Source organism: Neopsephotus bourkii, unplaced genomic scaffold, assembly GCF_033783945.1.
Source record: "Neopsephotus bourkii isolate Nb327-2 ecotype Australia unplaced genomic scaffold, CSIRO-AGI_Nbou_v1 NB_878, whole genome shotgun sequence".
NCBI classification, from domain to species: Eukaryota; Metazoa; Chordata; class Aves; order Psittaciformes; family Psittacidae; genus Neopsephotus; species Neopsephotus bourkii.
In genome coordinates this window covers 147,501-170,229 of record NW_026901372.1, presented here as the reverse complement: position 1 = coordinate 170,229, position 22,729 = coordinate 147,501, and the positions used below count along the sequence as shown (strand labels likewise).

Genomic DNA, 22,729 nt, shown 5'->3' with positions numbered 1-22,729 from the left:
AAATATTATAATCTTTGTGGATATTTTAAATGTAGCAAGCAACAATTCACAGACTTGTAGCTGTAGTCACCTTTGCATACACTGCACGCTTAGGGAAGAGCACACAATGCAATAAGAGCTGTGCTATGATGTGTTTCCAGAACTGAAATATCTTGGGCAAAAACAGATTTTCTCCTGTGTTAACACTGAATTTCCAAAAAGATGTAGGAGCTAAAAATATGCTTAAAATGCATATACTAAAAATCTTTTTATTGCTCACTGATTTGCAAGATAAATCCAGACATTAGTGCCATCACTACTCTCTGCTCCCAGGTTTGGGGCTGGACAGATAAGAGAAGATGGATTGAGCCAAGGGACTCTTCAAATGATCACAGTTAAGCAGAATGGTTTCTTCTTTATATCCTGCACTTGAACTCTGTTATTGCACAGGGGGCATCTGGAGAGTAGGATATGTGTTGTTCAACTATACCAGTAAAAACTAATCTATCTTCAATGAAATTTCTGATGTCATCTGTTTTTGCAAACAACCCTTCTAGCTCTTCTCTACCACTTTTTGTCAACTATCCAGATACTGGGCTATTTGCAAAAGAATCATGCACTTGTATTTTTATTCCTTAAGTCTTTTGCTTTCTCTCCTGTCAAAAACTTCTTTTTCACAGCTTTTCCTCCCATGTAAGGGAAATATCTTCACCATTTCCAGCAACCGTGATGTCTTTCGCTGAAGTTCTGGGACAGCGAGCAGCAGTGGGAGGCAGTATTTCACACGGGCCTTTAATTCGTTTGAATACTTCCATCTCCTGCTCTAGGGAGCCAAGAAATTGATATGTTTAGTTCAGGGTATGTGCTTCATAGTTCCCACTGCAGCACAGCAAGGCCTGACTTCTCAAAGTTCTAATGTCACATGGTTTCCCAAAGAACAAGGGCCTATCCAGGTCTTGCTTCTTTTTCCCACAAAGTCAAGAATACATCTGTAAAAGCCTGGATATTTCTGGCAAATAGCATATGAGCCCAAAGCCTGACAATTCAGTATAAGTACAATTAAAAAACTCTAATTAGGTAATTTAAAAGGAAAAGGGGAAAAAAGGCAAGCAAACCAAACTGAAAGCTTTTAGTTTCTTTTTTATACCAACAAACACTTGTTTTCATTGTATGGCTCTTACAGGTTGTGAATGTTAATTGGCCAATGACAATAAAGTGTTCTGAAATCCTGATATGGCATTGAAGTTACCACAGATTCACTAAATACAGTCCATAGAGATAACAACATTAAAATAAATGGGCATAGATTCTGGAATGAAAATACATGCAGCATTTTCTACAACCTTAAAAAAATGAAAAAAGCAAAAATATCCCTCTTAAACAATTTTTGCTGGACACAAAATTCACTGCGACTTCCAGCACTGAAGAGGTGATTTTCTTCCTCCATACCTTCTGTATCTTTAAGGTATCAGTGTTGGTGGCTGTAGCAGGAGATGTAAAAGAGCTGATGCTCTGCTAGGGAAGGGAGCACGGTAGGATGGTGGGCACTCGTGCTCAAAGAAGGACTGACATTATATGTCCCCATCCCAAATAACAGTTCTATATTCAATTCCATCCACTGGAGATGTCAGCAAGGGAAACAAGGTTATGTGGCAGCAGCTACCAGATTTTACCTATCTATATAAACACATTTAAACGTGGGAAATAAGGTTAGGGGAATGACCTTGAGGTATGGACTTTTAGACTTGTAACCCTCACAGAACTTCAACTTGAATGCTGCAAGTGGGAGAAAAAACAGAGCATGATACCAATACACCTACCATAAATATCCATTGGAAAAAATTAAACGTGTTATGTGCTTTAATACAGTCCCCGCCTGTGAACTGGGAATGCTTTTGTAGTTAGTGTGCTGCCTCATCGAGCAGACAAGCTTCTTAATAACTGGATGTTAGGAGAATTGAAGCAAAACTTTTATCTTTACTATAAAATCTCTCTTTTCAAGCACTAAGCTCCCTATGAAACCAGAATAACAATGCTCCTATTAGGTAAGCAAGGGACAGAGTGGATGCAAATCCCTATGGAATTAACATGCCTGCTCCTGAGTCAGCGCTGGGCCTCCCAGCATCGACCTTGCCAATCAGCATGTCTGGTTTTTCCCATTTCCCAGTGGCACAGGCCTCATCTTCTCTCTGAAGAAATCAACCCCAGTATGTGGCACCTCTCCAAATTAGCACCACAAACCAGGGTGGGTTTCAGAGTCTAATTAGAATTACTGGAAAGTCCATTTTTCAGTAATTTCCACAGTATTTAAACAAAGAAATTAAAGAGTGTGGCTCTATGAAGTATACGGTTAGTTTGTAACATCAGAGAGTAAGATGAACGCACCTACCACTGGCTCCATGCCAGTTTTGGTTAGCAGAATTAGGGTATGAACTTGGGATCTTTCACTGAATAGATGCTAATGCACTGGTGAAAGGTCATCAAAGCAGTCTGACTGCGCTATCCTGTAGAGATACTGAAGTCTCTCATTCCTCCCCTATCTTTTGTCCCCCTCTGGTTTACCTAATAGATGATCCTAACAATTCACATTGGCAGGCCTTTGTAGTGTAATGAACACTATGTGGTCTGATGAATGCAACCACTGCACAGAAAACGTCAGTTCTTTCATTAAGAAAACCTTCCCAAGTTCATTGTATTGAACCAGCGCTCTAGCTATTAGGCTGATACATGACACAGTCAATTCCAGTTACACTTTAAGTGACTATTCATGTTCAGTGAATTCAATTTTTAAAGCTAATTTATATATTTTTATATATTTACATGAATGCAGATTTCTTCCAACTTGTATGCCTTTTTCTGAGCTTTCTGTTATTGTAGTAGAGGGAAGAGGGGGAGAGGGAGGGAATCTTATTTCCCAACAGATCCTGAAAATGCATAGCTGATGGAAAAGACACTGAAAACCGAATCAGCAGCTTTCTGAGAATATACTGGCATAGAACTCTGAATTACTTGTAGGTAGAATAAATTGCAGTGTATGCATTTATTAAAGTTAAATCAAATATCTGCATGAATTTCTTTTTAAAATGACTACTGTTATTCACATTTATTTCTGAGGACCCATTTTCTGATATTAGCCAACACATTTCCTCCTGGTATGTAGTACTACAATTAGAGGCATGTAAACTTTTAAAGCAGGTAATTACAAAAGTTAAGCTATTGCTGCTACTGAACAGAATGCAGCAGTTCTTTCATTAGGAAAACCTTCCCAAGTTCATCGTATTGAACCAGGACTCCAGCTATTAAGCTGTGCGATGACACCGTCAATGCCTGCTACAGTATCAATTTCATTTAAGCATCTTTTTGTTATTACCAGCCTTTCTGTACTTTTTTCCAACAGACTTTGTTTATTGATAATTATTAGAGGACCACTGGTTCATATTTTCATTATACATATCCTGTACAGCCCACAGGAGTAACAGCATTTCTGTACAGATCATGCTGAAGTCTTTGAATCATTTACAGTGTGCACAGATCTTTAGAAATAAAAAATAAATAAGGTCTTTTATCGTACCTTGGATATTGAACAACAGAAATTCAGCTTTTTATCCACATATTAAAAATGAACAGGCTGTTTGCTTCTTTTGAAATACATTGCAAGAATGTCTTAATTAATGTGGATTTGTTTTAAATTGATCATAAACTATCAAGTCTACTTTTCTAGAATGAAAAAAAAATATGTATCTATATTTGTATCTTGACTTTGCCAGGCTTAAGACATTCATGAACTAAAGCTCTACTATTTAGGAAATAAAAGTGCCTTTCTTGATACTGCATTTCATAAGAGAAATTGCAATTATGGGATGCAGGGACTTTGTGGTTTGACATACTTTGCAAGCAGAGAAGGGGGATGCCCTTCAAAGTTAGAGGGTAATCATTATTGACCTTGTGCATTCAAGACAGCATAGCAGGTTTCTATATAAAGAAACTAACAGAGAGGTCATTGAAAGCACTAGTGAAGAGACATGAAAAAGAAGATAGGACAGAATACAGTGTCAGTTAAGCAGGTTAAAAAAACTAACTATAAACAGATTTGAGAAGTGAAGAGAAAAACAAAAGAACATTTTCTTTGTAAGTGGCCTGAGAATTTATGGTTCTGCATTAAATGTTGGCTGTCGGTTACGTAGCTTTTGCAATGTAATTACTAACTTTCAGAGTTTCTGCAAAGCTTTTTTTCTCTTCTTTCCCTACACACAGCATGGAGCACTTCTTTTTTTGAACAAAGGGGCATGTGCTTAGGGCTGGCACTCAGCAGGCAGGAATTTGGGTTCTGGTATTCCCTTCTTTATTCATTCACAGAGTGTCTGTAAATCTCTCTTTGTTTCAATTTACCTGTCTGCAAAATAGGTACAATAAAAGCCCCAGACATCTCCCCAGGGTTATATGACACTTAGTTTGGCACTTCAAAAAGCACACTTTGTAGAACATTTCGAAATCATGGAATGAAAAGCATTATGTAATGAAAAATAAATTACTTTAGTATGATGAGGTTGTTCCGAAAATGTTCCATTAAAGTGCTCTGGTTAGGAACATTAAGCCACCAGGGATACACAATGAATACCTCTAATATGCTTTTTTCTTTCAAACAAAAATTTAAAATAACCTGTAACACAGGAAAGGTCCTATTCATGGGTACTTTCTGCTCCTATTTAATTTAATCCCAGCTACTATTATACAGTTTTCACATATTATCTGCTTTCCCCTATAGATAAAAATTACAAAACTGAAAGAGAAACAGAAGTAAAAAGACTGGGGTCTTACATTTTTACTTTGATAAACAAAGATGCAAACCTGGTGACCTTTCTGTGACTTGTGCCTTGTTCAACCTACAGCCTCACGACGACTGTATAAATTTGGCCTCATTAGGCAAACCTCTCCTTTCTATTGGGTCTTTCATCTCAAGAGCACCAGCCTACCATGAAACTAGGAAACTGCAGTCCCAATACACTGAAAACCTCCACCAGAAGAGTCAATCATTCTTATTAATAGGTGCCCACAACATCCTAGAAACAATCCACTTGCATGACTGCCTTGCCCCTTAAACCTCCCCTCCCCTTAAACCTCCCTCCCCTGTCAGCCCCATAGCATATAGTTTCCAAAAATATGCTTCATTTTCAAGAGACAGATTTATTACAGCCTTGTTATCACATTCATACTCTTCCTGAAAAGATAAAAATAAGAAAGACTTTACAAGAAGATGCTGCAGCAATAGCTAAATCATAAATGTTTGATAAGGAATGGTTAAATCCAGACAAATAACTGTTCAATCCTACTTTGTATTAGGCAGATAAAGTCACACAGGAAATCAATGTGATCTATTGAAATGAAAAAAAAAGTCCAGCTTAGGGACTATACAGTATTATAGAATATGTGACATTATAAATGGGCTGCTTCCATAAGTGTTATACAATGAGAAGTTGCATAGTTTTTATTTATTTTTGTGTTTATGAATGTAAAAGCAGAATGTGAAAGTCACAATTTGTCAACAGGGCAAATGTGGGCAGCAGTGAAGTAGGTGAGTATTTACAACCTTTTTATTTCCCCACTCTTGAAGGGAATACATAATGCTCTCTAGGGATAAAATGATCTTCAGTCACCCACTAGCCCAGGGCTCCTGTCCACAGGCTGACAGATGTGCTAAAATTATAAGAGAAGTGTTGTGATGTTGACTCCTAAAGCAGCCATCATTAAGGTTGAAATTAGTATCCCCTCCCAGCCATTCAAATGTTAAAAAGTTCTGACACAAGGCGTAATTGGACAACTTTACCTAGTGGGGATAGCATTCCATTTTATCCTACTGACTTCTTTCTGCCTTTTTCATCCCTGCTCCAATTTAAATGAAGCAAAACAACTTTTTATACATCTTTCACTTGCACAAAACAAAACAAAAATCTGCTTATGCAGAAAGACATCTCAAAAGCAGGCACACGAGTTCACAACTACATATACAAGTAGTATTGTTTAAGGCTATACTATTTCAGCTGACAACAGTGTTTTAAATAAGATGCAGTTAAAAAAAAAAAAGACTGAAGGGAAATATAAACAGATGTCCTAATATGTATTAGCATCTGCTGAAAGAAATTGCATTTGGAAATGTAAAATACACTTTTCTGGCTATAAGTACTAATTCGTTACATGCAGTGTTAAGATACTTTAATCTTCTGAAATAAAAGTTTCTTTTGTATATATGGAATAAAAATTTCACTGTTATTTATGTGTACTTGGATATACCTCCAGCAAATACACCAGTTGCTATAAATGGCAGCAAGTGCTAAAAGATATAAGCAATCTACACAATTAGATTTCAGGTCATTTAGATCAGTGTGAACTAAAAACCATGTTAATGTGCTATACACACTGCCACTTCCTCAAATATTGCTGAGTTTGGCGCATTAACTAATGGACCATCACCTGATAAATACTAGATGTGTGTGGTCAAATAAGTTGTCTCTAATGACCCAGGCCAAGACTTTGACAATGACACAAAACCAGCAGTGCTGTTGTACTGTTGCACTATTCTTGTGCTGTGCATCTAAAGAAAAAGGAAGCATGATTTAATGCAGTTTTCTGATAGACCTTCCTTCTTTATATATGGGCAAAACTTAAAATGTAGCTCAAAGGTCCACATTGCAATGTACAATACGAGAAAGCTAACCAGTGTTTTAAAATCAAATAAAATTCAATGTTTGTGAATGCTTAACACTTTGCTGTTGAGTCAGATTCAATTTATAGAGGTTGATGAACATATCTCTTTCTGGCATGAACAAAGAAAATGTTAATGCTGTGGCTCTATCATAGTCCTACACTGTATGTCGAGTCACCAGCTTCAAAAACCTCATCAAGCTCTGTACCTCAGTCATCAGCTACACTGGGCACATTGCTCAGTGGGCTCCTGCCCAGGGCTAATATGCATCTTGACCAAACTATGCTGGCCTCATGCAGACAGCAAACACACCTAGACTTCTGTTTCACTATCTTGCAGGGCTTCCTCTCCGTATGTCACTCACATGTCAGGCTCCTGAAGACTTGCTGGGCTAACACACAAATCTAGCTTTAACTAGACAGGAAACAACGTGCACAACTAAGTTCTGCTTTGGCACTGCTTTTGGCACTGGTGTAGTGACTGCTGAACTGATTGAGAATGTTGACAATTAATGATTCATTCTCAAGGCAGTCAATGGTCCCACATCAGCACCCTTGTTTTCAACCTCATTGGCAAAATGGTTTCCAACACCAAACTGTTAGCTGACCCAGCCAGAATACCCTCTTCCAGACTGCTTTCTCCCACTTTCAAGGACACTAAGCACTAGTAGATGGGGAGCATTAACACAGCCTGCACACATGCTGTGCAAAGAACAGCGACAAGATTCCTGAATCTTGGTTTTGAAGATATTCTCACCTGTTTTTTTCACCTTGTAATTAAGTTTTTTTGACTTGTACTTGTCAAGGATGTGGTTGGTCACCTCCAATTCTGTAACCTACTTCAGTGTAACCCATCAGCCTTCTGGACTTGCCATAACTTCCAGTTCACCAGAAGTTATTTCTCATCTGTGCTCAGATTTCTATTCCCAATCTGTTTAAGTCTGGGTCATTGCCAATTCCTTCTTTTAACTGTAAGACTTTTATCCTACACACCCACAAGAAGGGTCCAACCCACAAATATCTCACCCCTTTTCTCTCTGCTCCTGCACTCATTATGTCGAGATCTTTGAAAGAAACCTTTTCCACAACAAATTCATCCTTTCTTCCTCTAATACTATAGTCTGTCTACAGATAAATCTTTAGTTTAATCCAGTTTATCCTGATTCACTATCCACATGTCAACGCTCACCCTAGATCAACTTTAAGATATCAGTTTTCATTCCTAAATTTTCAAACAAGAATTTTTATGCTTTCTTTTATTCTGCTTACAGATATGCCCACAGGCGTTTGCAATATTATCTCATTATCTTTTTTCATAATCTACATTAAAATTCTCCTTTTCTTTGGTATCTAATCTTTTCTTTGGCATCAAAAAAATAATCATGACTAAAACAGGGCCTACCATATTGATTAATATTATCTCATTCTATGCTTGTTCTTTTTATCTATCTCTATCCCTGACTTTTGATTAACACATTTTAAGCAATAGGGACTTGGAACAATCTTTTTGGTTTATTTTGCATATTTATTAATATGGCTGGTCCTCATCTGTGACTAACAATCCAGGCACTGCACTAACGATAATTATCATCATCTTGGTGTTCTTCTTTGTTGATATATAAGCATGTAAACTGGATTTTGTTTTCTGGGTAGGACTGCCAGGGATGATTGTTAGCTTTGCTTGAAGAAGAAGCTCAGGCGCTTTTAGTAATCTTTTGCAAATGAAGGGCTGTAGTCTTTTGTGTTTTTAATGGAAATAATGGATGGGAAAATTTTCAGGGTAACCATCGGAAAAATGTTTTAGAAAGTACTAATTCAAATAATTTTGTGATATGTTCAGATAAGCAGCATACACATACTTTTTTTTTTTCATCAACATATCGTAAGAAAATGAACGTAAAATTAATTGCAAATTCTGCTTGTATATGTATTTGCAAGGACACACAAGCATAATACACCAAAGCAACAGTCAGTCTCCATGTAAGAGCAAGAACATGAAACGCTAACTCGCATGGAGAAATCCACCAGACATGAGAAAGTTCAAATGCCAGAGAACCCTATTTAAGAATGGAAGCACCAACACTGTTCTCCAAAATCTTCATGATTTGGAGGCATTTAACTATGAAATCCAATGTCAACACTTGGGTTAAATTCTAAGACATTGTCATGCACTAGTTCTATTATTAGGGAATGAAAGGCAAACAGAACATGCAAGCACATTACAACGACTGTATTAGCTGTATCTTTATTTGGAATAGGAATTATTTTAAGAACATCTGAAGCTCTGTTTTTCTTGCACAAAATCTGGGGTGTGAACCTGAAAAATTAGCAAAAGGTCAGAAAAGCTTGAAAACAAGCTGAGCATGACAGTACTATCAAGAAGAGAGTGAAAATGCAAATGAAATAGATATTTTCTAAATATAGTTTAATTTATAAATAAGACTTCACATCACAGATTTGTTTATCCTCATTTGGTGATAATTGTTCACAGCAGAATATATCAGAAAATTCTATAATAGGATCCACAGCCAGGAAATGTTAAATAATTAATCACCCTCCCAGCCACTTGCATTTCTGTTGATATAAATGACCGTATAATTCCAAACCCAATTATCACTACTTAGCCATTCCATTTTGTAGTTAAAATCCCACAAAATTAAAGTGCATCAATTGTTAATGGTAATAGACCAGACAAGGGATTAAAGATTATTTTAATGTTTATTTCCTGTCAGGAGTTTTTTTTTGGCAGGAAGCACTATAGACAAAAGGCTACATTAAGATGAGATTCATACAATGTATTTAAATCTACTAACTTTTAAAAGCCTTATGGTATAATTACTTGTTTAATCTACTTGTTCCCTGAAGATACCAGTGGGGTTTTATCAAGCCAACTTCTGCATATCTGCTTCATAGAAATCAGAATATTCTCTCTAACTCTGCAAAAAGCAGTCATGCTTACCGTACACTCAATTCTAACAACAAACTTGAGAAAGGAATGGACTATACTAAAATAAAAGGGGAAACAGATTACCATCAGGACTTCTTCGGATGTGAGGGTTCAGAGCTTTGTGGAGGGGTTTTTATAGTCTATTAGTTCAATAGGCAGCAAGATTAGGCTGAATTTTAGGCACTTTAAAAGATTATTCATCTGCATAAAGTTACAGACACGCATCTGTATCTTAGGTTTTTTATGATGAAACCATCAGATTCGGAGCTGGCAATAACTGTGCCAGTTATTTTAGGCTTACAGTTATATTACCCTACACAACCTCATTTATTTGATTCTAGTCTCTTTTCTGTATAAGCAGAAATCTGTGTATGTACTAAATATAAAAGCCAACTGGGAAATATTTGTGTTCCTGTGTATATGCATTCCCTTCACTGCCCATTCAGCACTACTAGCCAATTCTCAAAGACCTCCAGACAACTTACAGCATGAGAACATTATAGTACTTTATGTTCACTTTTTTTCTTTTCCTACAGGAAACTCTTACTCTAGATATAACCAATGGAATGACACACTAAATTGTGGTACAAATAGCATGGTACATAATCGCTTCAAATTGTATCAACATCAGATATTGTCTGTTTCAAATACTTTGTTAGGAGCATATTCACTGTGTGGCTGGTCACCTCCCATTCTTTCTCCTCTCTCTCCTTCTTATCAAAGAGAAAGACAGCCATGACAGGTCTGTGGCAATAACACTTCAGCGCTGTGACATGAACAGGTTTACAGCCTAAGAGATTCACTGCTCGGGGGGCAGTGAAGATATTCCTATCTAAACCCAGGATGGCATGGCAATGTTACCACTAATTTGTGAACAGTGAGTTTATTAAATGCCCAGTGGTGTTAATACCTCAAATGTCATCAGATGCAGGTATTGAGAAAGAAGTTTCTAACTCAGACATACTAAATAGCTGTTCATCCCTAAGTCCCAGTCGTTATAGGATATTACATTGATAATGCATGTTTGGCATAAAGGAGTCCTGCATAATTAAAATAATTGCTATGTAAGGTGCTTTCCCCTTGTTTTCTTTGGAATGCACGCACACAGAACTCCCCCCCCCCGAAAAAAAAAAAAAGAGAGAAAACAATGAAAAAATAAAGGAAAACTCACAACAAAGTTCAGAGCCCATATCTCTTCCAAGATTTGTGAGAGCAAGTAGACATGGTACAGAAACCCATTCCATAACCTCTCACCAACATAAAATTTATTGTGAATAAGGCCCTAAACCCACTATGCACAGCTCTGATTTAAACCTGTGAAATCCAGCCTCCCAAGAACACTTTCATTCTAATAAATACCTCACTGTGACATGATATGCTAATTATGTGGGTCCTATGGGGAGCTACCCATGAGCAAGCTCTACCACAGCACCTGCTCGTGTGGCCAGGACAGGATCTGGCCTAAAGTATGTATCCTTATTTACGAAGCTGAAGATATTATTTACGTTAAAGACATACCAGCTTCTCTTCCCCAAACACTGCCACTGTGGCAAAGAGCAAAGCAGGTTTGGGTTTTGAGACTGAAAATTTCTATGCAATTTTCTATGGTGTCCAAGACTTTATCAATCAGAAGGATTAATCTAACTCATGGAAACGAGACTTCCATCAAAGCTCTAATGTTCTGTATCTTTTATTTTTAAATTCTGGCATTAATAATGGTCTCAGCAGCAAGTGGAGAAAATGTGTGAAGTATTTGCCCTCTTTATAGATTTCCTGTTTCTGCAGTTTCACTTGAAAAATGGCAATGCCCAACCATCTGAAGTTTTCAGTTTATTTAACTCCAAGCAAAAGACAATTAAACAACTCACAGAAGATGGTCATGAGACTATAACTGCTCACCACTGCTACTTGTTTCAGCCATCGTGATGAGCAGCAGTGTTTTAGCTTTACTAACCTAGCTAGCCTGCCTGAGGTTACTGACTAGGACAACGGCCTCATGCCAAGACAAAAATATTTTGTGAGCAATAAAAATTTCCACAGCATTCTTGAGGTGCTGAATTAGCACAGAGTAAAATTAAGAGAACTCCATGCAGGGCAAGCATCAAGAAGTACAGACTGACCAAAACAAGCTTTCCCATTTGAGAGATGTCCAGTGCAGTTGTGCTTGCTCTCACAAAGACACTCTCAGAGTTGACATTTGTAGACAAGTGACTTGTAGACAAGATATGACAATACAGACCAATACATGCTCGTGATACGATAGGCTCTGCTATTGGCTCAAAGAAAAAATAACTTGGATCACAAACGCACACCTGAAACATTCAAGTTCTGGGTCTAGCACACTCTCAGGACTACCTGTTATCCACATCAAAGACAAAATGCACATCATCAACATCATTCTCTATAATGGCAATGCAAGCAAATTCATATTAATTGTTGCTTAATAGTAATCCTGGTAGAAGCTTAGCATTAAGATGTGGAATATTAATTTTACAGAACATAAAAGCATAAATGACTTCTACATCTCTATGCAAAGCCAACACAAATCAATTGCCTAAATGCAATTTAATTCAAGATTCTTGGTACACCAACAGAGAGAGAGAACTCTAGATCATCAACAATGTGAACAGGAAAGCTATATTTCTAAGACCACGTGTTTTTGTCTACTGATTCTTTTGTTTCTTTTTGGTATGCAAGAATATATTAGGGTATGTTCATGAATACAAAAACAGAACACAAAACATATGCAAAGTGGTAATAGAATACCTGGACAATAGAGCTTAAGAATGAAAGGATAATTAAAGACATTAAAAGGGAGGGAATAAAACCATTTAATATGATTATGACATTCTAATCTTACTAACATCTGTATTGGAGAGCAAACTAAGTTCTCGCTTTCAGTTTAATAAAATTGTTTTAATGGATTTTTTTATTTTTGACAATACAAATAAATAATTCTATATAACCATTTCCAATATGCTACACCGTGAAATGTGACTCTCTGAAAGGCCAGAGCAGACTTCTCAATGTATTGTCTCTTGCTGACCTCCAGATCAAGTTTGCTTAGTGTCTGACTAAACGAATGTTCTTTGATTTTGTTTTTGCTTTTCTAAATAACTGCTAGCTCTATAAATTCATTATGGAACTAGAATAAAATCCAATCCATTCTTCCATGTCTATGTTGGTTTAGAATCACCAAAGGAAATAAAAAGAATTTCAGTTACTAAGGTGACCAGTTTCAACAATGGCTCCAAAAGAGGACTAAGATATAGTAAGACAAAAGCTGCCAGGTTTATGTGGTAATCCTTCTGCCTAGAAGTGTCTACTGAGAGCCAACATGCAGGAAAGAGCAGGAAGTAACATCATTTATTCAGCAAGAATACTATGGGGCATAAGTGCTGAATAAAGGCACACACACCCCTCCTGCTTAATTTTCCATTGAGCTAAAATGTACCTGTGAATATTAAATACTTATTCAATGTTTCTTTTCCTCCTTCTTATATGTATTAATTTGATTTTTTAAACAAACATTTAGAATTTACTTTTGCTGAATAAATAAATTAAAAGATGAGGAATCTTTAAACAGACAAAAGGCTCTGGGAGTTTTGCTACTGCCAAAGGAGAAATTGGTGCTCATGGATCTAATGAGACAAGTACCAACATGGAAATCTGGCAGAATTCCTGCATTTTAGAATTATGGGATATATGGTTTCCTTCTAGTGCTTACAGCTTCTTGTTACAAAGTTGGTTCTGCTGGTTTTTTTTTTGCGTACTTCACTTAAACTATTACGAGTTCATTGGCAATAACCAGCTGGCATCTTCTCCACCTTTTTTACCAAAGTCAGGGAAGTTTTCAAATATAGCAGGTTTTCAAGCACATAAACATCATAAGGCAAACTAATTCCTGGGCATAATTCTATTCAAACTGTGAAGTAAATTCACCTGACTAAGTTCGACCCGGTGTACTTTACTCAGTGAAGCAGGTAGCAACATTTTCTTTAATACTGGAAGACTTTATTTTACAATTATTTCACCCAAGATTCCAGGGAATGTTAAGATGTTAACTGTCTGACAGAGTTCAGATCAGTGCCGAGTAGTTTATTATAGCGCAGGTTTTATTCCCTGATTTCAGGGGACACGGACTTCTGATGAAAAAGGCGGAATAATTCTTGCCTCACTGTGTAAAATCAAGATCAATTTAGTAACCCACTCCTCTAATACTGTATGTGCAAAGAAATAATTTAGACTCCTAGTTAATTTGAGTATTGAACTGAAATTCTGCAGCTGCTTTCTGCCAGTCCTGAAAACAGAAATTAATTTCAATGACCAAGTTGAATGGAGTGCTGCTCTGTCAGGTAATTAGTCATCGTCTTTTGCTACTCAGAGTCTATCACTGTACTAATCCATACATAAACCCTGGTATTCCCCTAGTCACTCACAATCTAAAGAGCTGTTTAACTACCTATTTCTCCCATTCAATCCTACCCCAGATATCAGCTGCAAAATGAGCATTCTTTCATGTTTAGCTTTCTTCCTACAATTTACTGCCAGCAGAATTAATGCAACTGATTTACATTTTCTTTTTTCTGTTTGATCAAGTCTGCTGTTGATTAAGTAGAGCTTAAGGGAAAAAATTATACTCCTGCAGCTTTCCTACTTGACTTGCCAGTTTATTAATGAAAGAAGCAAGGATATTGATGGCCCAGAAACTACAAGTGCAGCAATTAAAGGGTATGTCCTTCCAAGCTTCTAATTAAAAAAGAGTTCTTTTGTATTAAAAGATATAGCTTAGTGTCATATTTATATCTAATTCTCACTTCTGCTGTTTTGCTTTTTTTCTTTGTTTATTCTTTTTAAACAGGAATCTACTGGGAAAACTTAGATCAGGAAGAATAAAGAAACTTTCCCTGACAACCATTTCTGGAAGCTTTGTTCCCAAGCAGCAGTCTTAATGATAAAACAACAAAACCAACCCGGCCCCCCCCCCCCCCAAATCCTTACAACAAAATAGCTGCTGATGAATACCACTCTGAAGGCAATGCTGTGTTATTTTTTCCTTCTGTACTTTAGCAGAGTTTTTCCAATATCAGATTCAAGAAAACTGCAGATTTTTTATACAAGTCCTCTTGGATATGCAAAGGTAACTAGACCTTTCCCTCCTTCTAATACTTTCTTATTTAGTATTTAAATTCCAGATTCATTTTTTTATGTTAGATACTTACATGAACAATTTCATAGAGTTTATTTTGGCTTCTTATCTAGTTTGATAATTTTTTAATTCCTCCTCAGAAACACCTGAAGCCACAATATTGCAAATATTTAATTTCCCTGCTCTATCAGTCACTTTGCACATTAATGGCATACCTTCAACATCAGAATTACAAACTGACAAATAAATGACTCCTTTTTCTCTCTAGGACTTTGGTTTTGTTGTGTGCAATTCATATGAACATGTGCAGAGGAGGTCTAACATTCTAGCTAAATCATACTTTGCATGCATGCACAGACTGACTTTACAGCACCTCTGGAGTTAAGTGTAATGAGTTCTTCCGGCACAACCATCAACTTGCCTGCCCCATCACCAAAACATCCTGCGCTCAACTCAAGAGTACACCTCCATCAGCACACCAGGTACCTCTCCCACATTTCTGCACAGCAACGTGCTCCTCTCATTTAGTTACCAGATGTTAAGAAATCCCTGGGAAATGATATTAAAAATTGGTATCATACAAAAGTTATAAACTAGCATACCATACAGGTAATGGAAGGTATCTAACACATTTAAAACATGCTAATGTTCAAGAGAGGAAGAGAAGTAAAATGCTTTCTGCCTCCTGGCCTCTGTCCCTCACAGCCAAGAATGGTGAGAAACTGCTGTCACCAGATTAGGTAGGCAATCTTGTGTACTGTCGGATTCCCAGTTGGAAGAGACAGCTGTGTAATTAAGGACAGAAAGCTTTTCTTAAAAAGTGGTACTAAAGAGAATCACAAAGTTTCCCAGAGCTCCCAGCTGGACAAAACAGCAGTAAACAAGAGTGATTCTTCCTTAGGGCTAACAGGGTTAACAACACTACTCTCAGAGCAGAATGTGTCATCCACAGTATCACTGTCCACATTTCTCCTTAAGCCATCCCAGACGGGCCTCTTTCTGTTTGTCTATTAACCTAAAAACCTTGTGGAGGAGGGAGGTGGAGTTGTTCTAAGAGACCTTTTGTGATATACACAATCACTTCCAGTTTTAAGGTAACTTCATAAAAATGGTGACCCTCACAAGTACCACTTGAAAGACACAGAAGCTTTAACATTTTTCAGTGGAATCAGAAGAGCTCTTATCTCTCCTCTGACCCTTTTTCCCCTCCAGCCTTACACTCTTGGCACCATTGAAAAGTCAGAACCATTAAGTTGGTGTCAAGTAGCTGTGCTATTCATATTCTATTATAGTCAAAGACAATTAACAGTGCCACTCAGAAAAGCCAGGTACTGTATTACACAATTGGAAAATTGATCTTATCTGAGGCTCAAAAATCAGCAACGTTAAGACCTCAACTCACAGGCAAAAAAGAAGAAAAGAGAAAAAAAAGGGGGAAAGTATAACCTTAACTCAGGACCACATAGCACAATCACATGCAAGGCTCAGAAATGACTTGAAGAAGTGGCCTAATCTTTGTATGAATATCAGCTTTGATTTTTATCATCAAGCAAAGTGATATTAGAAAGAAGAGTACAAATTCAACTGAATGCTTGATGATCACCTTCAAAGTTGTTATTGCAGGCAAATGCAACATCTTAGCATTGCTGACACATCACAAAACCTCTGTGTGTGTCAATTCCAAGCTCTTTGCAGTACACTCTGCACCTACAATATAATAATTTCTAGTACTCACACTGAACATTTATTTTCATCAATGTTCTTCCTAGAAACGAGCACCAACATTTCATTCTTCTAATGAATTACAGAGTGGATCCAAAGAGAGAGGATCAACAAATAAGTCTCTACTTTGGAAAGTAAGAATGTTTTCCTACTGAAAGTGAATCTCAGCATTAACTACAACATGGTACAATAGCTTATTACAGTTTAGTCTATCTGCTTGAAAACACAGGGGTAATTTTAGATAGCAGAACTCCATTAGCTAACTTGAATTTAACTAAAGCACCTGAGCTAAAACCCTTTCACACAAAGGATGCATTGTAGAATCAGGAACAGCTCCGGTCCACCATTACCCACCTGATTTTTATACCCTATCTCAGAGGCCACTGCACCTCCATGATATGTGCCCAAGGACACTGTCTTTTAGCAGAATCTAAACTGAGAGCAAATCTTATTGAATCAGCAAACCATTATGCCATTCATACTCCCTAGTCGAGTTTACAATATGACCTGACTAGTTCATATCGTGGAGTAGATTGCATGATCTGTAGAGCCACTACTTCAGTTCAAGCATGTAACTGAAATGCTTTGACATTAGATGGGGAAAAAAACAACCTAAACATCAACTAAACCCAAAACCAACAAGTGTTCTACCACTTGCTAAAAACTCAGTAATTGCACAGTCTGATGGAAAGAAGGTGCCAGTACATGCAGTACTAGTTCAGATTGCTGTTTTCCAGGCCAGGACCATCTCTAAGATGTCCTGAGCCTCTGTGATGAACACAGGTGTCTGGTTTTCCCCTCTCTTCACTCCAGGTACCAGTACTAAACACTGGAGAGTAAGACCTTACACACGTTACTCTGGAGACCCATGTTCATATCAATTCACGAATCCACCTTTGGTGCACCTGGAAGAGAACAGCTTGTATTCTACCAGATGTTTCACCTGATGCCAAGTTTTCCTGGGGAATCAGAAACAGACCGAGCACAGAAATTATCTTTGTTCATTGTACTTTCCAGAATACAATAAGAAATCATCAGCTACCTTCAGTTCTCTGAGAAAAAACTCTCAGATTGTTGCCTTAATGAAAAACATGGAAAAGGCACAAAGCCACTATAGTTATACTTAAAAATCAATACTCCCTACTGGTCTTATAATTTGTGTACCAAATATCTGCTTTAAAATGTGCACAAGCCTCAAAATAAAACTTAGGGAGTTTATAGCCCAGACTTTTAAATGTTTTCTATAGTTTCAATATTTGCAAAACCATGTGAAATATTATACAGGATTCTATGTTTGGCAGCAAGATTCTATGTTATTTTTTATTTCTTTTATTGAGAGGTGGAATAAAATTCCCAAACGGCTCTAGTGCAATTAAAATTACTTTTATTCATACAGTTACCTCTACGTCCACCATAAGCATTCCACAGTACTAATCCTTTTAGGCCCCGATCCAGCAAAGCACTTTACTGTGTCTTATTCTTAAAATTACAAGGCTCCCCACTGATTTCAATACAGTTATATTAGGGATGAACTTGGCCTACTATAGCAAAAATAATGTTAAAAATACAGTTAAAAACACAAGCGAGGAAATTGAAAGCCTAAGAGACTTCAATATTTCTCTGTTTTAAAATAAGGCATTACTAGTGTGCATTTGAGTACAGTCCAATAGTGGGTTATTTTTATACAGTTGGGCCAATTCAGGTAAGGAGCCTCTTTGTATTAGAGACTCGTTGATTTCAGATCTAGGTGTTTTCAGTAAGCTTCTTACACCCAAATGTTACAAGGACAAGGACATAAAAATGTCAATTACAGAAATAAATCTGTAAGTATTGATAAATGCCCAAAATTAAATAAACCCACTTCACTCTAAGAGGCTTTGCAGCTAATACATTTGTAAAACAATAAGAAAACCATCATAATTTGCATTTTTATAGCTACAGTCATCAACAGCTCAAATATTTATCACAAACACCAACCCATTACAGGTAGGAACTGTATGATGGTACAGGTCTGCCTTGACTTTAAAGAGACTGTACCATGGCTGTCCATGGCTGGGCACTTGGCTACAATAAAAGCTTCTGAACCAGGCTTAAATAATCATTGTCTTTGGCTCCTTCTTTCTACCTTGTTTTTGCTGGACCAAGAATTTATATAAGCGTGCAATTAACTGGATCAGGAAACTAATCTGGCTGAAATATAAACCATTGAAAAGTGCTGACTTTAATGAAGAGGGCAGCTCAGGGAAGCAGAAGCCTGACACTGCTTAAGATAGCATTGCCCCAAAATAAATGCAAATGATATTGCATATTCTGGGGCTTGGAGAAGCAGCCAGAACTAGAATCATGGACTTCACCAAGTTATTCGCCCAAGCCATTGGGGTATATTGAGATGAGAGCCACAAAATGGATGGGGGACATTTCTTGAGTGGCTTTACAGCACAGCTTGTGATTGCCATGGAGAGACAAGGATGGTTAAATACCCCAAGCAAGATGGCTCTACATGAGTGTTTTCCAGTGACTTCCCAATTGTCTCTCCAGCCTTCCTAATTGCGTCTCTACAATGTTTTTTAAGTATGTGCTTTACCACCATTTAAAGCAGTGCACATGAGACAGACTGAATACATTAGGTAAATGAATTCCTATGGACATTGTGAAGTGAATAATGCCCTACTATTTGGTTTATCCTGAACTGCAATAAATGTGGGGGTTTTATCAGTCAAGGTGCTTCAGTAACTCAAATGATAGTCATATTACACTTATAAAAGACAACTTTAAGGAAGATCTTACTGCAATAAAAGTGCGGATTTTTTTTCCCTTGGCATCTCAGCTTGCCATAGAAATGAGTGAGTTGCTGAATTTCTGCCAAGTATAGATGGTTCAGCATGCTATTAGATTAGTCTGTTTATACAGAAACAGCCAAAAATAGGAAACACACAGAAGCTATTAAAGATACTGTCCTGTGAGGGAAATATTTGAATGGTTTTGTTACTGCAACTGGGAAATAAGGTATGAGTCAGTATTAATGTGATAAAGAAGTTAATGTGTTCTAAAGCAAACAGTTTCTTCAGCTTGTCTCTGAGTTGACAATAAAATAAATGTACAGATAATTATGTAGGGTTGGATAAGCCTGCAAGTAAGGGTATCCAGCTTAAAGCTCAGCACTGCCAGTGGGTTAGAACTGAAACTCTGTTATCAAGCAATGATATGCTAACCCCAGGTAGCCTTGAAAGAAAATGGATGATTCAAAATGTCATGCATCACTGAGCTGGTGGAAGAATGGTCAATAGTGTTTAAGTTATTTCAACAGGTCGAAGAGAATTTCATGGAAAAGTTCCTTTGCCTTGACCATTTTGCAATGAATTTTCAAAAATCTTTTCACTTTTGATATAGTCTAATGAAAAATAAAAACACCTTGGTCATTTTATTTTTAATCAGGGCAGTGGAAATATTTCATAGTGGATTTTACTGGGGTTTTAAAAAGCAAGTCAGCATACAGAAGTTGGCTTGTCCCATGTGTGGCACTGACCATTCATTCCTAGACACAGCCACCCACAATCCCGATGACCTGACCTCCTTCTCCCTCCATCTTCCACATACTAAAAACACCTAAGTAATTCTTAAAGAGCTGCAATGCCTTAAAACTTCTAATATAAATAAACAAAGAAACAGGCTATAGATCTATCTATCTATCTATCTATCTATCTACAAATAAAAGGTGCACATTCTTTCTCTGCAGTAACCACTTCTACAAACCCAAACACCACATACACCATTCCTTAAGGGACAACACATTTGACCATTGAGGAAGAACAAGTCCAAAGCTAAATGATTCTCCCACTGAGAAATGTCCCTCTGTGGTATTTTCTGTTTTTTATGGTGAGAGTGCCCTGGGCCAAGCCAAGCATCTTCCCTGATGTTAGCTCACTTATTAGGACACGAGAAGAGAAGCAACATCTTAAAATGCACATGGAAACTTACACAAGTCAATCAAGAATAACATTTTGCAAGTACACAGAGGCATTTGATTAGCAGGAGGCTCAGAAATTCTATACCAGTGGCTTGTTTCCAGGGGGATTTGAAAACTTCTGCCTATGTTATGTATACACAAAGATTAGGCACAGTATTTGGAAAAGGAAGCACCTGCAGAAATTCAGTCAAGGTACCACAAATAAATGGTTTACATTGAAGAGACAAAAATCTGCAGGTGGTATAATGATATTTACAGCAAAATTTAAGAACATTGCAATAACTAGCAGCCAGATCTTGGAACTGGGCTTTTCCCTGGAACACCTCTACTCCAATCCAAGTCAAGCTGTTTCATTGACAGCCCTAAAACCTGTTAGTGATTTTGAGGCCTTAGCTGAGATTTATCTCTGGAAAAAGCATATCTTTCCATTAAATGCCTCAGAAACCAGACTCGTTTAGTATTACTTGAGCCTAATTCTTTACTTCAGGCAATAGGAAACATGACTTACATGTCCCCTGGCACCAATCAGATAAGGACAATAATGTTGGCTTTATGCAAAGGACCCAACAAAGTTGAGGGGATGCACAGCATTTTCCTTCCTCACCCTGTTTCCTTTGTATATATGCAGTCCATTTCCAGAATGGAAATCTCTTTAGCTGGAGAATAAATTTGCAACATCTTTTCAGTATCTGTGGCAATTTAATCCCAACCTGAACAGTTTAGATCATATATTGCAGTTTTCTATATACATATTGCTACATGTGTTTAAAGCATATAGTGCTATTGTTTAGATAGAACACTGGAGTCTCTATAAATAAACAAATTCAATTTATTACTTGTTTGTGATTGTGCACTAAGCATCTGTATTTTTAAAACAGCATAAGCTAACAGCAGTTACTGTGAAATGAAACAACAGACACAGGAAACATAATGTGCCTTAAAGATGTATATGAGGTTTAAAAATAGAGAACTTCCTTTTTCAGTAAATGGGCAAAGTAACAGAAAAAAAGAGAGCAATATGTTTATGCTTGGAAATGAAAGAAGAAAAAGGAGCTAAGTGTGTTTTACTGGCCACATGTCTCAAACCAAATGGATTCCTTTTAAACAAAAGCACCTCTCTTGCTTCATTTCATTTTTAAACTGTAATGTCTGAGCAAGACAACAGAAAAAGTTTAATCTCTAAAACATGAATGCTGAAAACAAATGCATTAGAAAATACCAAGCCAAAGCTATGCTGGTGACATAAATGTGAAAAATGGAATTGAAATAAACTGTGCCAGAAATCTATTTTTAAAAATATGTCTTTACAGTAGTGATATTTATAAATTTGACATACTCTAAAATTTAGCTCACTAAAGATTATTTCTATGCAAATATGCATTTCTCAAACCCCATAAGCGTGCGAAAAATCCAAAACACATTTCTTGAAAATCAATTTCTGTGGAGTACAAATGTATCAACTTAGAGGCAGCATGCTGATAAATATTAAAAAGGTCTACATTGTGCAAAATGAAAACTTGTAACAGGACACAGCAGTACCGTGCACTATGTAGAGGTTCAGAGAGAACATGAAACAGCCCCACGGTTTCAAAAGGACTCTGTGGTCTGACATTAGTCATTTGGGTTCTGATAAAGGATGTTATAGAAGGTGCTGCCCACATTATGCAAATCACTAACCACTTAATTTCCTTCCCAAGTGGTGAAGCTCAAGCGTTTTCCCTGAACATACAGTGCTCATTTTCTTGTAACTCTGTGGTTTCTTTTCAATAGCCTGTGAATGCCAGCAAGTAAGAAGATAGCAGTAAGAAACTAAGAGGTTACTCAATGATTCCAAGGGTTATAGGAATGCTTTTTAGATACAGATCTGAACATAAATTCTAGACATCCACAAAGCATTTTTACTTCTAATAATATCCCATTAGCTGCTTCAATTTCAAAATGCTTGGATAAGTCAGTCTTTCTCTCCCCCTGCCACCTCATATTCCAAGAATTAAATATGGTTCATTCCTGGCCTGTTTCTAGTCTGAACTTCTCTTATAAAGAGATTTCAGTCTTCTAAAAGCGATATACTACAAATTATGTGTTAGTCTTACAGCAGCTAATTTTGTGCTGGAAAATATTTCAAGTAGAAACTATTTTGACCCACAAACATAATCCAGTGTAATGATTTTTATAAAAGTATAGTTCCTTTTCCCTTAAAATGTACTGTTTGCTGCTACAAAAGTATATTTGAAAAAAACTACATAAGTCATAAACTAAATAAAAC

General features: G+C 37.0%; 1 protein-coding gene across 1 annotated transcript in view; it reads right to left on the bottom strand.

The window, feature by feature from the left end:
* Positions 1–234: 234 nt before the first annotated feature.
* LOC133214221 (WW domain-containing oxidoreductase-like) overlaps positions 235–22,729 on the bottom strand; it is a gene marked incomplete at its 5' end in the record, with an annotated part of 140,883 nt that continues 118,388 nt past the window's right edge. The window contains one exon of the mRNA XM_061356956.1: positions 235–802. Coding sequence (XP_061212940.1) covers positions 608–802 — 195 coding nt within the window. The remainder of the gene's footprint in view (positions 803–22,729) is intronic.